Source organism: Vulpes lagopus, chromosome 5 (genome assembly GCF_018345385.1).
Source record: "Vulpes lagopus strain Blue_001 chromosome 5, ASM1834538v1, whole genome shotgun sequence".
In the NCBI taxonomy this organism is placed as follows: domain Eukaryota; kingdom Metazoa; phylum Chordata; class Mammalia; order Carnivora; family Canidae; genus Vulpes; species Vulpes lagopus.
In genome coordinates this window covers 17188548-17201434 of record NC_054828.1, presented here as the reverse complement: position 1 = coordinate 17201434, position 12887 = coordinate 17188548, and the positions used below count along the sequence as shown (strand labels likewise).

General features: G+C 39.2%; 1 protein-coding gene across 1 annotated transcript in view; it reads right to left on the bottom strand.

The window, feature by feature from the left end:
- The window catches only part of ALDH1L2 (aldehyde dehydrogenase 1 family member L2), a 53565-nt gene that overhangs the window by 36913 nt on the left and 3765 nt on the right, over positions 1-12887 (bottom strand). The window contains exons 2-6 of the mRNA XM_041757424.1: positions 8055-8199; positions 5366-5600; positions 3112-3277; positions 1142-1243; positions 842-931 (exon numbers count right to left, since the gene is read on the bottom strand). Of these exons, the coding sequence (XP_041613358.1) occupies positions 842-931; positions 1142-1243; positions 3112-3277; positions 5366-5600; positions 8055-8199 (738 nt within the window). The remainder of the gene's footprint in view (positions 1-841; positions 932-1141; positions 1244-3111; positions 3278-5365; positions 5601-8054; positions 8200-12887) is intronic.

Here is a 12887-nt window from a genome sequence, read left to right as displayed (position 1 = left end):
TTTGACATTGATACAAAGATGAATGAGACAAAAAGTTCTCTCAGACATCACAGCCTGAAGCTAGGGGTTTTTTTTGTTTGTTTGTTTGTTTTTTTTTAAAACTAGGGGTTTTGAAGGGGAGTAGAGATGATGATGGGGAGTCAATGAGGGCAGATGTGGGGAGCAATCAGACCATTATAGGCCAGTGTGATTACTGATGGGAAACACAGGGTGTTTTGTGGGTGAGTTCATGGAAACAGGACTGAATTCAGACTGTAACCAAGAGAATGTGATGCTAAATGATGTGTGATTATAATTCTATGACTATTAGCTATTATTTATTGAGCACTCTAAGAGTTATTATTGAATACTTATGCCAGAGACTAAGTACTTAAATGAATTAACATGTGTTAACTCACTTAATTTTCACAATGACCTATAACCAATAAAAGAGGCACTAGGTACACCTGGGTGGTTCAGTGTGGTTGAGTGTCTGCCTTTGGCTCAGGGCATGATCCTGGGGTCCTGGGATCAAGTCCCACATCGGGCTCCCTGCATGGAACCTGCTTCTCTCTCTGCCTGTGTCTCTGCCTCCCTCTGTGTGTCTCTCATGAATAAATAAATAAATAAATTTTTTTAAAAAAAAGAGCTACTAAAAAAAAAAAAAAGAGCTACTATTAGTCCCATTTACAATAAGGAAACCAAAACACCCAATGGGTAAGTAACCGGACTAAGGTTACCAAGCAAAAGTGGATTTATGTGTAATGCCTCTTACAAAGGTCTCTCTCTCTCTCTCTCTCTCTCTCTCTCTCTCACACACACACACACACACACACACACACAATTGGTCCCTAGAACATACCTGTCCATTTATCTCTGTCCAAGCTCCAGGAACTTTATCATGACCTCGGATCCAGTTATGTAAAACTTCGGCAGACTGATCCCAAGAAATCTAGGGAAGTACAAAGCACAGGCTGAAACTCCTAATGCTATGAGTATCAAAAGTAATCAATTCTCTCCATCAGTGATGGAAGTAGGGTTGGTGCAGAATAGAACAGGATGGTTAGAGATCTACCTTTTGGCCAGGAAATGGTACACTGGGAACTACTTAAAAGTAAAGGGCCAAGAACATTGAGGTGTGTTATTGAGTTCATATAAATACCTCAGCATTTTCCTTTTTCTGGATACCTTCATACGTTGCCCCTTCTTCTGGCTGGGGAATACGAGGAGCTTTTCCATCGGCTATGAGTTGGACGGCTTCCACCTAAAGTTGAAAACATGATCTGTGTTACAGCCCAATGGTTAGTAATGGCACCGTTGGTTTAACTGGAGTTCCTGCTAAACAGAATTACTATATATAAATCTGTCCAGGGGCGCCTGACTGGCTCAGGAGGAAGAGCATGTGACTCTTGATCTCAGGGTCATGAGTTTGAACCCCACATTAGAAGTAGAGTTACTTAAATAAATAAAACTTTAATCAATCAATCAATCTGTCCAGAGAGTCAGACTGTGACAATAACTACCATTTATTCAGTTCCATCTATGTCCCAGGCAATGTGATAGCTACTTTATGTAAAATATCCTTGCAGACATCACACCAGTCCTGCCAGGTAGATATTATTATCCCAATTTTATGGACGAGGAAACTGATTCTTAGAAAAGTGAAGCACCTAGTCCAAGATCACACAGATAGCTAGTGGGTGTCAGTAGTAAGATCTGCATCCAAGTCTACCTACTGCCAATATCGAGCTAGTACTCTTAAGAATGACTCCCTTGTTAAAACAAACTTCAACCTCCCCTTCGTGATCTAGTGGGAATTTTAGTAATAGAATTGTAAGATAGGCTCTCATGAGTGATTTCTGCTCATCATGATGATTCTAGAAAGTGATGCATTATTCTATTTAAGAAATTCAACTTGCTTTCTAGTTGAGGATACCTGGAATTACACACCAGTTAAAATCTACACATGAGTTTAATTGCCTTTGAGATGTGTTGTGAATTGTCTTCTGTGCCAGACTCATGTTTGCCTTAAGTTGAGAGCCTCTCCCTTCACAGAGAGGTCTATGTGAACTTGGGTTTTCAGATCTCTCGGCACACATGGCTGCTGACCAGCCTCCCCAAGAGCATGTGGAGGGCTACCCAAGAAAAGGGCCAGTTCATAGCTCATTCATTTATCCACTTCTGGCTATGATATCATCAGGTACATGATCTGGGCTTGAGCAAATGCCACTGAACACACATAATACTATTTTGATTGTAATGATCATTTTTGAGCACCTACTGTGTGCCGAGTGTTTTACACAAATGCTACTTAATTTCTCAGGAGCTCTTATAAATCTGGTAATATATACATTTTACAGATAAGAAAACCAAGGCTAAAGAGGCTAAGTGACTTGCCTATTATCATTGAACAGATAAGTGGTAGAAGGAGAACTTTGATCTTTCTAACACCAAAGCTCTACTCTGATAATCATTAAATGATACAAAGCTCTGCACTCCTTCCTCCAAAATCAGTGGTTGCTGCTTTATACCATCTTAGTATCCATCTCTGTGTGGCTATTTCTACCTTATCCAATTCAGAAAATATTGAAAGATAGATTCAGTGTCATTCAATGTTGACATTGAAATCTATCTTTCAACATTTTTACAGGCTAATATATTTTTACTTTGTGGTGTACATGCTTTGGACATTTTACCCAGAGCACATCTGAATAACAAATAAATAAAGCAATGCCAAATTTCATCCTGTTACATAGACTGATTTCAAATACTTTTGACAGAAGTCCAACTTCCATAGCAAAATTTCTTAAGATTCTGTACACTTCCTTACAATTAGTCATTACAAACAGGATTGATGATTCAGATATTTGGCAAAATAAATGAAGCTGTTTCATTGCTACCTCATCCATCTGACCACTGTTCTCAGAAGAACAAGCTTCAGAGACTAAAACATTTTAACGTTCGGACCTCCACACTAAATATACTATCCTATTGGCAAATATAAAGTCTAATTTTGTTTTCAGCTTTATACTTTTTGTAAAGATTAATATGGGGAAATTCTCAATAAGAGAAAAACATTTCTAAAATGTTAAAGCTTTACTAAATTCCCCTTGATGGTGTAAATATACTAACCATGGCCTTGATTCCTTCAGGAAAAAGAAACCGATTATAAAGTGTATCCACTGTATCATTGGGTTCAACGTCACATGACCTCTGAAGAAGGATGGGTCCAGTGTCTAAACCATCATCAGCCCAGAAAACAGACAACCCAGCTTTCTTATCTCCCATAATTAGAGTCCTGTGAAAAGAAAAGCCTCAACTTAAAATGTTGGTTTAATGTATCACAAAGTGACGAATTATTGGTATTAAAGTGCAAAGTAGTGGGGTGCCTGGGTGGCTCAGTCAGTTAAGCGGCTGACTCTTGATTTTGGCTCAGGTTGTGATCTCAGTCATGAGATTGAGCCCCATGTTGGGCTCGCTGAGCATGGAGCCTGCTTGAGATTCTCCCTCGTTCTATCCCTCTGCTCTTCCTCCAGCCCCCTGGCTCATGTGTGCTCTCTCTCTCTCTTAAGAAATAAATAAAGTACAAAGTAGTTACAATGGAAGGTAGACAGTGACAGAACTACTGTGAGAAATTAACAGTACAGCCAGGAGATGTCAGCATTCATAAAAAGCACTGGTACCACTATTTTATACATTCCCTTATCTATTGTCTTTCGTGTTAATGATGACTTCTGATGATGACTTCTACTCTACTCAAAAGGGCACAAGAATCTGTCATTACCTCCACTCCTTAACTGCCAGTTTTCAGCTTTCTACTGTGGCATTCAGCAATTTTGCCCACTAGGGTCCAATTCCCACCTTGTACTTGACCCTGTACTAGGCAGGATAAGATAATGGAAGATAAAACAGGGAATACTCAGTAGAGGAGAACTTATTAGTTTTCTTAATTGTTTATTTAGGTTATGTAATTTGGGTATGTCAGAGCTAGAATTGGCTCTAGATTGTCTAGGTAAACTATAGTAAGAGGTGGTTAATTCAACTCTTTGTATTTTATGCTCTTTATAAAGTTTTGCCTAAGAGTGCCTGGGTGAGCATCCAACTCTTGGTTTTGGCTCTGGTGATGATCTCAGGGTTGTGAGATAGAGCCCCGGGTAGGGCTCAGTACTCAGCCGGGAGTCTGCTTGAGATCTAGGATCCACTCCTTTCTATCTCCCTCCCTTTCCCTCACCTTCTGCCCAATTCTACCCCTACCCTCATGGGTATGCACACACATGCATTCTCTCACTCTCTCACTTTCTCTCAAACAAACAAACAAACAAATCAAATACTGGGGGGGAAAAGCTTAGCCTAAGAGAAAATACTGGCCCGTAAGAGCTTATAATATAAACAATAAGCTGAATATGTGGATAAATACATATAAAAGATATGAGAGGATAGGCTAATATCAAAAGAATATGAAGTAACATATCATCCATGTTCATGACTTAAATAATTTTTAAACCTTGGAGCTACTAATCAAGCAAGATCTAAGTAATAAATCAATCACTCTTTTCAGAAATATTGAGGAATTAATTGGCATTATGCTATCAAAAGGCTTGAAAACATTCATATACTTTGATCCAATGATTCTACATGTGGAAACAATGTGAAATGAGAAAAAAATACAAGTTTAAGTGCAAAGATAACCACACAGTACCATTTATAACAGCAAAAAGAAATTGATTCATGCCAAATACAACGAAATGTCATTTATCACATTTAAACTAAGTGTAGTTTCCTGCCTATTTAATAACTTGACATTGAGAGATATCAGGGAGATGTACAGGGGAAAGAGAGAATGTGGAAAGGTGTACCTATGATATTTAGTACCTGTGGTGTACCTACAGCAATAAAAATGTTAGACCATAGTCCCTTCTCTCAAGAAGCTTAAAGCTGGTTAGAAGAAGACAGAACGAAGAAGAAAATTTCAGGTAATTCAGCATTTCTTGAAATGTACTTGAGATGCTCTATACAAAAAATTTCTATGGTTAAATAAGTTTGGTAACATTGTGTACTCAGATTCCCTCTTGGAAGCTATGATGCTCTCACTAAAGTACATTTAAAGGGTTCTCAGAAGTCCTGTGATCAAGAAATCTAGCATGAACCAAATTTCTCTGACTATAAAACCTTTGTTTGCTCAATTACTTAGATGTATCCAATGGAGCCAGGACTCATTGAAAACACTGTCTAGCCCATGCAGAACTGCTAAGTCTTAGGGGAGTTCATGCAAGAGTAGCAATCAATCAGGCTCAAGCATACATATTTTCTTGATCCCCTAGATAAAAGAACAGATTACAGGCAATGGAAATAGGCCCATCTTTTCTGTAATTAAAAAAATTCTTACCAGTTGATAGCAGAGGCTCCTCTGTGCCGGGGGAGGATGGAGGGGTGATATATGATGGAACCGTGCTTTGGGCTGTCAATTACATCCATAGGGATAAACTGTGTGCAGAAGGGAAGCACGTTTAGCTCAGCACCCACAGATTTGTAGGCCTCCGCCACCTCCTTTATGGTCTTGCCCTTGACTCTCCATCTGGGGAACTTGAACACAGGTGTCCCATCTTTCTCTGCAGCTAGAGCTGAGCATGAAAAAGAAAGTTATTTTCATCAGAAAAAATCTGGCCATAAGTTTATATGGCTATGGATTCACACATTAGAGTTTTACAGCTTCATGAGATATTTACATGATGAAGAACAATTTTGATATGACCAGAATTTGACCTGTTACAATTTTATCACAATTAATCCATTTTCCTCATGTGATTTTTATCTATATATTTGAGGCATAATATATTTAAGCTCAAAAGTTTGTGGCTAGATAACATTTTAAAATTTTAACGGAAGCTTTTTCTTTTATAGATAAAAATTTATACTTTTATTATTGATATAGCTATTTATTTGTTTTTTAGATTTGGAGCCAAGTGCTGGTACATCACCACTCAGATTATACATAGCTTCTGGCACAGGTGGAAAACCACGAGTCTCTTCCCATGCCTATTTCCTGGAGAGAAGTCTCTTTTAACACAAGGCAAGCTGTAGATTGGAACACATTCTCCCCACCAACCAGGTAGATCTCGAAAGATAAAGAGAGAAAGTTTTTGAGCTGAGCTTGGCTTATCTAATACCTTTTCCCAAATTCACCAATCAGATAAGTCAGTGGGAGAGAGAAGCCAAGAATGGGGAATACATGCTTCTCATGAGGGTTTTGCCATACTGGAGAAGATCCAAGATTCCTTCCCTTGGAAAATGTCCCTTCTCCAAGGAATGGCTCCATCTACCTCTGTGTAGAAAAGGAATGGTCCTCCCAAGTGCAGACAGCACTAGCTCATTTCTTTTTCCATAATAAGATATCACTTTGACTAACTATATATTTTATATATATTAAGTATATACATTTATTTTCTACCAAGAACACAAAGTAGGCAATTTTAGGCAATCTTTAAAAGCTTTAAGTGAGGCTTTTTATCTGTATTTTTGAGCTCCCTTTCCTTTCTGTCCCATTGGATCATCAAACTTCATTGACTTTGGATGGGATGATGCCTCAACCAGAAAGCCTAAATTCCAAATCCTAAGTGAGTATTAAAGGAATCTGGCCATCAAATTGATGCCTTGATCAATTTACTTGGAAGAATGGGAGAGACCAGTAAAATAATGTTCACAGAATGTGAACGTTCATAAAATGTTCAAAAAACTGTAAACAACTCATTTTCAGATGATAGGAAAATGAGTAAATGGTGGTAAAAAATGTGAAATTGGGGGAAAATTGTGCAGGATTAGACTAGGAAAGAAAAAAATGGTATGAGAAATCTAGAAGTCTTGATTTTAAAAATCTACGCCACTGAGAGAAGCATGCAGCATCCAGGTGTCTTCCTTCATATTGATTTGTGGCTGCCCCAGGGCTATTTTCAGCTGCCCTAGTTGACTATTCTGACAATAAGATAGTTAGCCACTGTTTTTTGACCCCTTTTCATGAATTAGGCACAGAGCTGAGCACATTATATACATTATTTCATTTAATCCTTGTAAGATGGGTACTGTTGAACTAAGCTTAGTGAGTTGTAGTAACTTGCCCATCATCAGGCAGCAAGTGGCAGAATCAGAATTAATTCCATGACTTCAAAACACATACTGTTAACAGGTTGAAATGGTGTGGGTCCACTTATATGTGAATTTTTCCTGATAAATATAGTACTGTAAATGTATTTTCCTTCCTTATGACTTTTTAAAATATTTTCTTTTCTCTAACTTAATTATAAGAATATAGTGTAAATACATATACACAATATGCAGTAATAAACTGCTTATGTTATCAGTACCATCAGTTACTGAAGTTACTTACATATCAGTAAGACTTCCTTCTGTCAACAGTAGCTATTAGTAGTTAAGTTTCTGGGGAGTCAAAAGTTATACATGGATTTTTGACTGTGTAGGGGGTCTGTACTTCTAACTCCTGTTTTGTTCAAGGCCAGCTGTGTAGCTTGCAAATCAGAATCCCATTGCTGGTTTGCTTTGAGGATGGCTATCCTCTTTACCTTACCTTAACAGCCAAACAGCCACAGCCATAATTTGTTCTGACATAAATGCATTCTTTATGACTCCACATCAATTTCTGTTATTGGATGTGACCCTCCCTTCTAGATGTTCCATAGCACCTTTGGAAAGTCACAAGCATAGTTCAGAAAAAAACATATGCCTGAAAATTCTTCTGATGGATCAATCTAGTAATTACCTTGGAGGTAAGTGGAGAAACTCTTAATATACTAGGGGCCTGCACGTTTGTCTTGGGGCCCATGAAGAAAGGAGAATTTTTGACTCTATATCTATCGTGCAAATAGACTTAGCTTGAGAAGGCTTTCAATAGGTAGAGTGAAAACTGCAGGACCAAAGGGGAGGCCAGTAGTCTGGATCTTTGGGGCCTGTGGCAAATAAATTAGAAGTGTAGAAATGCTAATGAGGGATAAGGGGTCTGAGCTGGGGCCTCTGCCAGCTGGGTCAGTGCAGTCCTCAATTCTGTAGTTCCAAGATACACTCACCCAGCGGGTCGGCTTTTCCATCCTTGTCTGGAACCGTGAACACACCCACAACTCGGTGGCCCTCTTTGCAGAGGTGACTGTAGACTTCCTGGCCAAAGAGGCTCTGACCAATAAGTGCCAACTTCAGCTTGTTTTTGAAATAAGCCTGTGAAACAGTTCAACGATGACAGATGTTGGCATGGATCTCAAACATATGGATGATAAACGCTCTTTTTTTCAACCATGAGACGACTTGAGGACAACAAAATCTCAGAGAGCTACAAAATAAATTTTTTATTCACATACACTGGATCCAGGCTACCTTATACACAGGCAGTAGTGAAAATAATTTCACACTGAAGAATTCCTATTTTCCCCTTTGCTCTAATTCCCCTGATTAGTATCATAATCACTGGGATTGCATATATTTTATTTTTTTAAAATTTTTATTTATGTATGATAGTCACAGAGAGAGAGAGAGAGAGAGAGGCAGAGACACAGGCAGAGGGAGAAGCAGGCTCCATGCACCAGGAGCCCGACATGGGATTCGATCCCGGGTCTTCAGGATCGCACCCTGGGCCAAAGGCAGGCGCCAAACCGCTGCGCCACCCAGGGATCCCCTGCATATATTTTATAAGCTATTCCAGCTACTTGGTGAAATGAAGCCCGATGTTAACAAGTAGGTAAGTGTAAGTTTCACGGCTAAAAGGAGTTTAACTCTGAACAAGATCCACTTCAACATGATGATGCTTTTATGGCGCTGCAATACAGAGAAAAAAGCTAGACTCATCTCTTAACTTCCAAAAGAGGCCAAGAGCTAACAAGTGGCATATAACACAGAGGTCACAAGCTCAGATAGTGCTAAACTATCTGAGATTAACATCTAGTCCCACTCCTGTTTAGTCGTGTGGCCTTAAGCAAATGACTAACTTCTGTTGCCTTTTTTCTCCCCCTCATCTGTAAAATGGGAACAGTAACATCAATGTCACACAATTTTTATTGAAGTAGAGGACTTAATAGGCAATAATCTTAGTGCAGTGTCTGACACAAAGTATTGTTTAAAGAAAAGCTTCAGTAATGTCTGAAAGGTTTTGCTACATCCCAGACACAGTTCTGTGTTTCTTCATATAGTTCAGAATTCCAAAATCCTTGGTAAGTGGCCCAAATTCATTTGGCCTCAAAACCGGGGTTGCTCTAATGGACTGTTCTTTTTTTTTTTTTTAATTTATTTATGATAGTCACACAGAGAGAGAGAGAGAGAGGCAGAGACACAGGCAGAGGGAGAAGCAGGCTCCATGCACCGGGAGCCCGACGTGGGATTCGATCCTGGGTCTCCAGGATCGCGCCCTGGGCCAAAGACAGGCGCTAAACCGCTGCGCCACCCAGGGATCCCTGGATTGTTCTTTATAGTCCTTATGGGTTTCTTGTAAGTTTGTGCAAATTCATTGGCTTCAAACTTGACCTGGACCAATGTACTGGTGTTTATAGTCTTTATTTATAGTATTTTTAAGGACTATATGAATATTTATATGTTTTGTTACAGAAAAATCAGTGTATTTGGTTACAGGCCCTGCTGTGAATTGTATGTATTGTGCTATCTATGTACTATGTTAATCTTTCTAAAATGTGGATAATTCTGAACCCCAAAACATATTTTGTCCTATAGATTTTAGACAAAGAATTAAGGCCTGCACATCATTTCATTTCAATTAATTTAATCACTGCAAGTATCATGTTTTGTTATCTCCCATTATACACTATTTTATGAATGAAGAAACCAAGGCTTAGAAATGTCAACTATATCTCCAAGGTCATACTGGCATAAAGGAGGAGCGGTGGGATTTCAATCCAGGTCTGTCCGGCTCTAAAGCAAACAAATGTACTTAAGAATAAAATAATCAAAATGAGTTACCACCACCGCCCTTTTTTTTCTTCCTTTTAGAAGATGAATACTGATGTATGAAAGTACATTGATTATCAAGAAATAAGATACCAAATAGCTAAGAGTAGCACTAAGGGGTTGTAGTCTTAACTCTCTTTAAGAAATCATGCCTCTGGGCAACCCTGGTGGCACAGGGGTTTAGCGCCGCCTGCAGCCTGGGGTGTGATCCTGGAGACCCGGGATCAAGTCCCAGGTTGGGCTCCGTGCATGGAGCCTGCTTCTCTCTCTGCCTGTGTTTCTGCCATTCTTTCCCTCTCTCTGAATAAATAAATCTTTAAAAAAAAAAAAAAGAAAGAAATCATGCCTCCTGTAAATTCTCCCCAAAGGGAACCCTTTCACAAAGATAATGATGATTGTTAAGACCATAATGAAAAGCCACAGGTGGAGCAGGCTAGATGCAGGACTGTGGGCGTAGGGACAGTCACCAGAGGGTCATGCACATTCCTCCCTAGTAGAGCATGGCTCCACAGAATTTGGACTTAGAATTTTTTTTCCTTCATTCTAAATGGGATTCTTTAATGTTTAGTAAGTCATTCTAAATTAGTCAAGCCTCACTGTGAAAATTGGATTATGGGGAAACAATTTCCCCTTATTGACCAGTTTATTAAGGGCATAGACAGTATCCCTTTTCAGGCATGAACTTGAAAGCATATGGGTTCACATGTTCCCTATAGTTGAGCTGATAATTAAACAATTAGGATTTTAGTTTAAAAATTCATTTCCAGGGCCAGCCAAAGTTTCTACCCCAAGAGAGCCTATAGCTTCAACATCTAACAAATATTTTCAAGCAAACAGATTAACTCTGTAACAACAGCCCAGTCTGTTGTTCTGCCTACAGATAATACATGGTTATTTCATTTATTCTTATCAAAAACATCAAAATGTTCTGTAAATATTCTGTCTCCAAATCCTATCATTAGTGCTGTTCCTTGAAATAGAACCAACATGTTGGCTATCTCAAAAATTTGGCTTTACCTCACATCACTACCAACAGCAGATATTTTCAGACCTCTAAAATACTACTCTTAGAACAAAAGAGCCAAGAGGTTGAACTGACTCAAATGTAATGTCATTTGGATTTCAATTCCAGATTCAACACTCCCCTAGAAAGACAGTAAACAAATGTCAGTATCTTTGAAAATACTACATTACTGAAACAGTTTCTGAGCTTAATGTTAAAGCTGAAGCTATAAAGGTGAGTTTATAACACTGAGACCTGTTCGGATTTTATGATTATGTGTGTTTATAATGAGGTAGCATAATTCAAAAAAACCAGACTGGGATATTCTACCTCAATCTTATATCTCCAACTATGATCTGAGGACTGACTGTTGTGTTGGCAGAATCAACAGGGAGCATATGTCAAATGTGTGAGTTCCTGGGCCCCAGCCCTGATCTGCTGAGTCGGATTCCCAGGCCTACGAGGCTGCATTTTAACAAGCTTCTCATTGACTCAGAGACACACTGAAGTCAGAGAATGTCTGCCGTATGGAGAACATGTGCCTGCTTGCAACACAAAAAGATTCTGCCTTGGAGAGTTTGGGTCAGGAAGAATGGCTGGAAATAATAGCAAACATTTTAATGAGAAGCTAGGAAGTGCCAGGCATTTCATATACATTACCTCATTTTGATTGCCCAACAACTCCTGGAGACAGGCATTACTAAGCCACTTTAAAAATGAAGAAATTAAAACACAGAGGAGATAAGATGCATCCTGGAGTCAAACAGCTACTAAGTGGCAGCCCTCAGATTCTAACTGGTTATTTGTGTCCATTGTTTTCCCATAACACAGGCCCTACGATTTTGAACTGGGTCTCATCAATTGAAATCCGAATAATAATAGTATGTATTTCACAAGGTTGTTATAAGAATTTATCAGGATAAAGCATGAAATGTATTAGTGAAGCATGTAGCAATAGTGAATGCTTAACAGATGTTAATCACTATTACTATTAATAATAATACCATAAGCAATACCTGTGTAAATAAAAAATGCTGATGATGGATCTTTCCTACCGGAAATGCACCATAAGCCCAGCACTGCATTGAGCCCTATTCATTAACTTTGAAAAAATTTATTAGGGGATCCCTGGGTGGCGCAGCGGTTTAGCGCCTGCCTTTGGCCCAGGGCGCGATCCTGGAGACCCGGGATCGAATCCCACATCAGGCTCCCGGTGCATGGAGCCTGCTTCTCCCTCTGCCTGTGTCTCTGCCTCTCTCTCTCTCTCTCTGTGACTATCATACATAAATAAAAATTTTAAGAAAAAAGAAAGAAAAAAAGAAAAAATTTATTAACTACTTATCATATGTCTTTAAGACTCATAGCATTTGGCACATGGTGCCCCAATCATGCCTGCCAGTGTGCAAGATGTACTCAGCGAGCATGCTTTGGGTATTCACCAGGCTCTGGGCGCAGAAGTTACCCAGAGGGATTGCAAATCAGTTGCCCAGCAAGAATGTCTTATTTGGATCATGGAGCATTTGTCAAAGGACTGTGATAATATTTTCAGGAGGTTTCATATCAGCGGGCAGAATTTCTGTCTTCTTTTGGCAAAGCAGGTTTGTCAACCGTGCTCTATATTTCCTTGTAGTGACAGTCAGCTAGAGCTGAGCAGCGGCTGCCACCGTTCCTACAGCACTCCATCTGGCTCAAATCCTTCATTTGTTTCACCTGTTTGGTTTCTGTGGGTGTTTTTCTTTGGGATCTCTACAATCAAAGCATAAAGAACACTGGTCCTGGTCCTCAGGAGTTTACCAGTCAGCACGGAAGGCATTGGTGCACAGCATTCCATAGTGTAGCTATGTCTCAGTTTATTTGTTCATTTCCCTATTGAGGAAAAGTTTGGCTTTCAATTTATCATTATTAAAAGTACCATGGCAGTGGATTCTTGTACATGCTTCTTGTGCCAAGG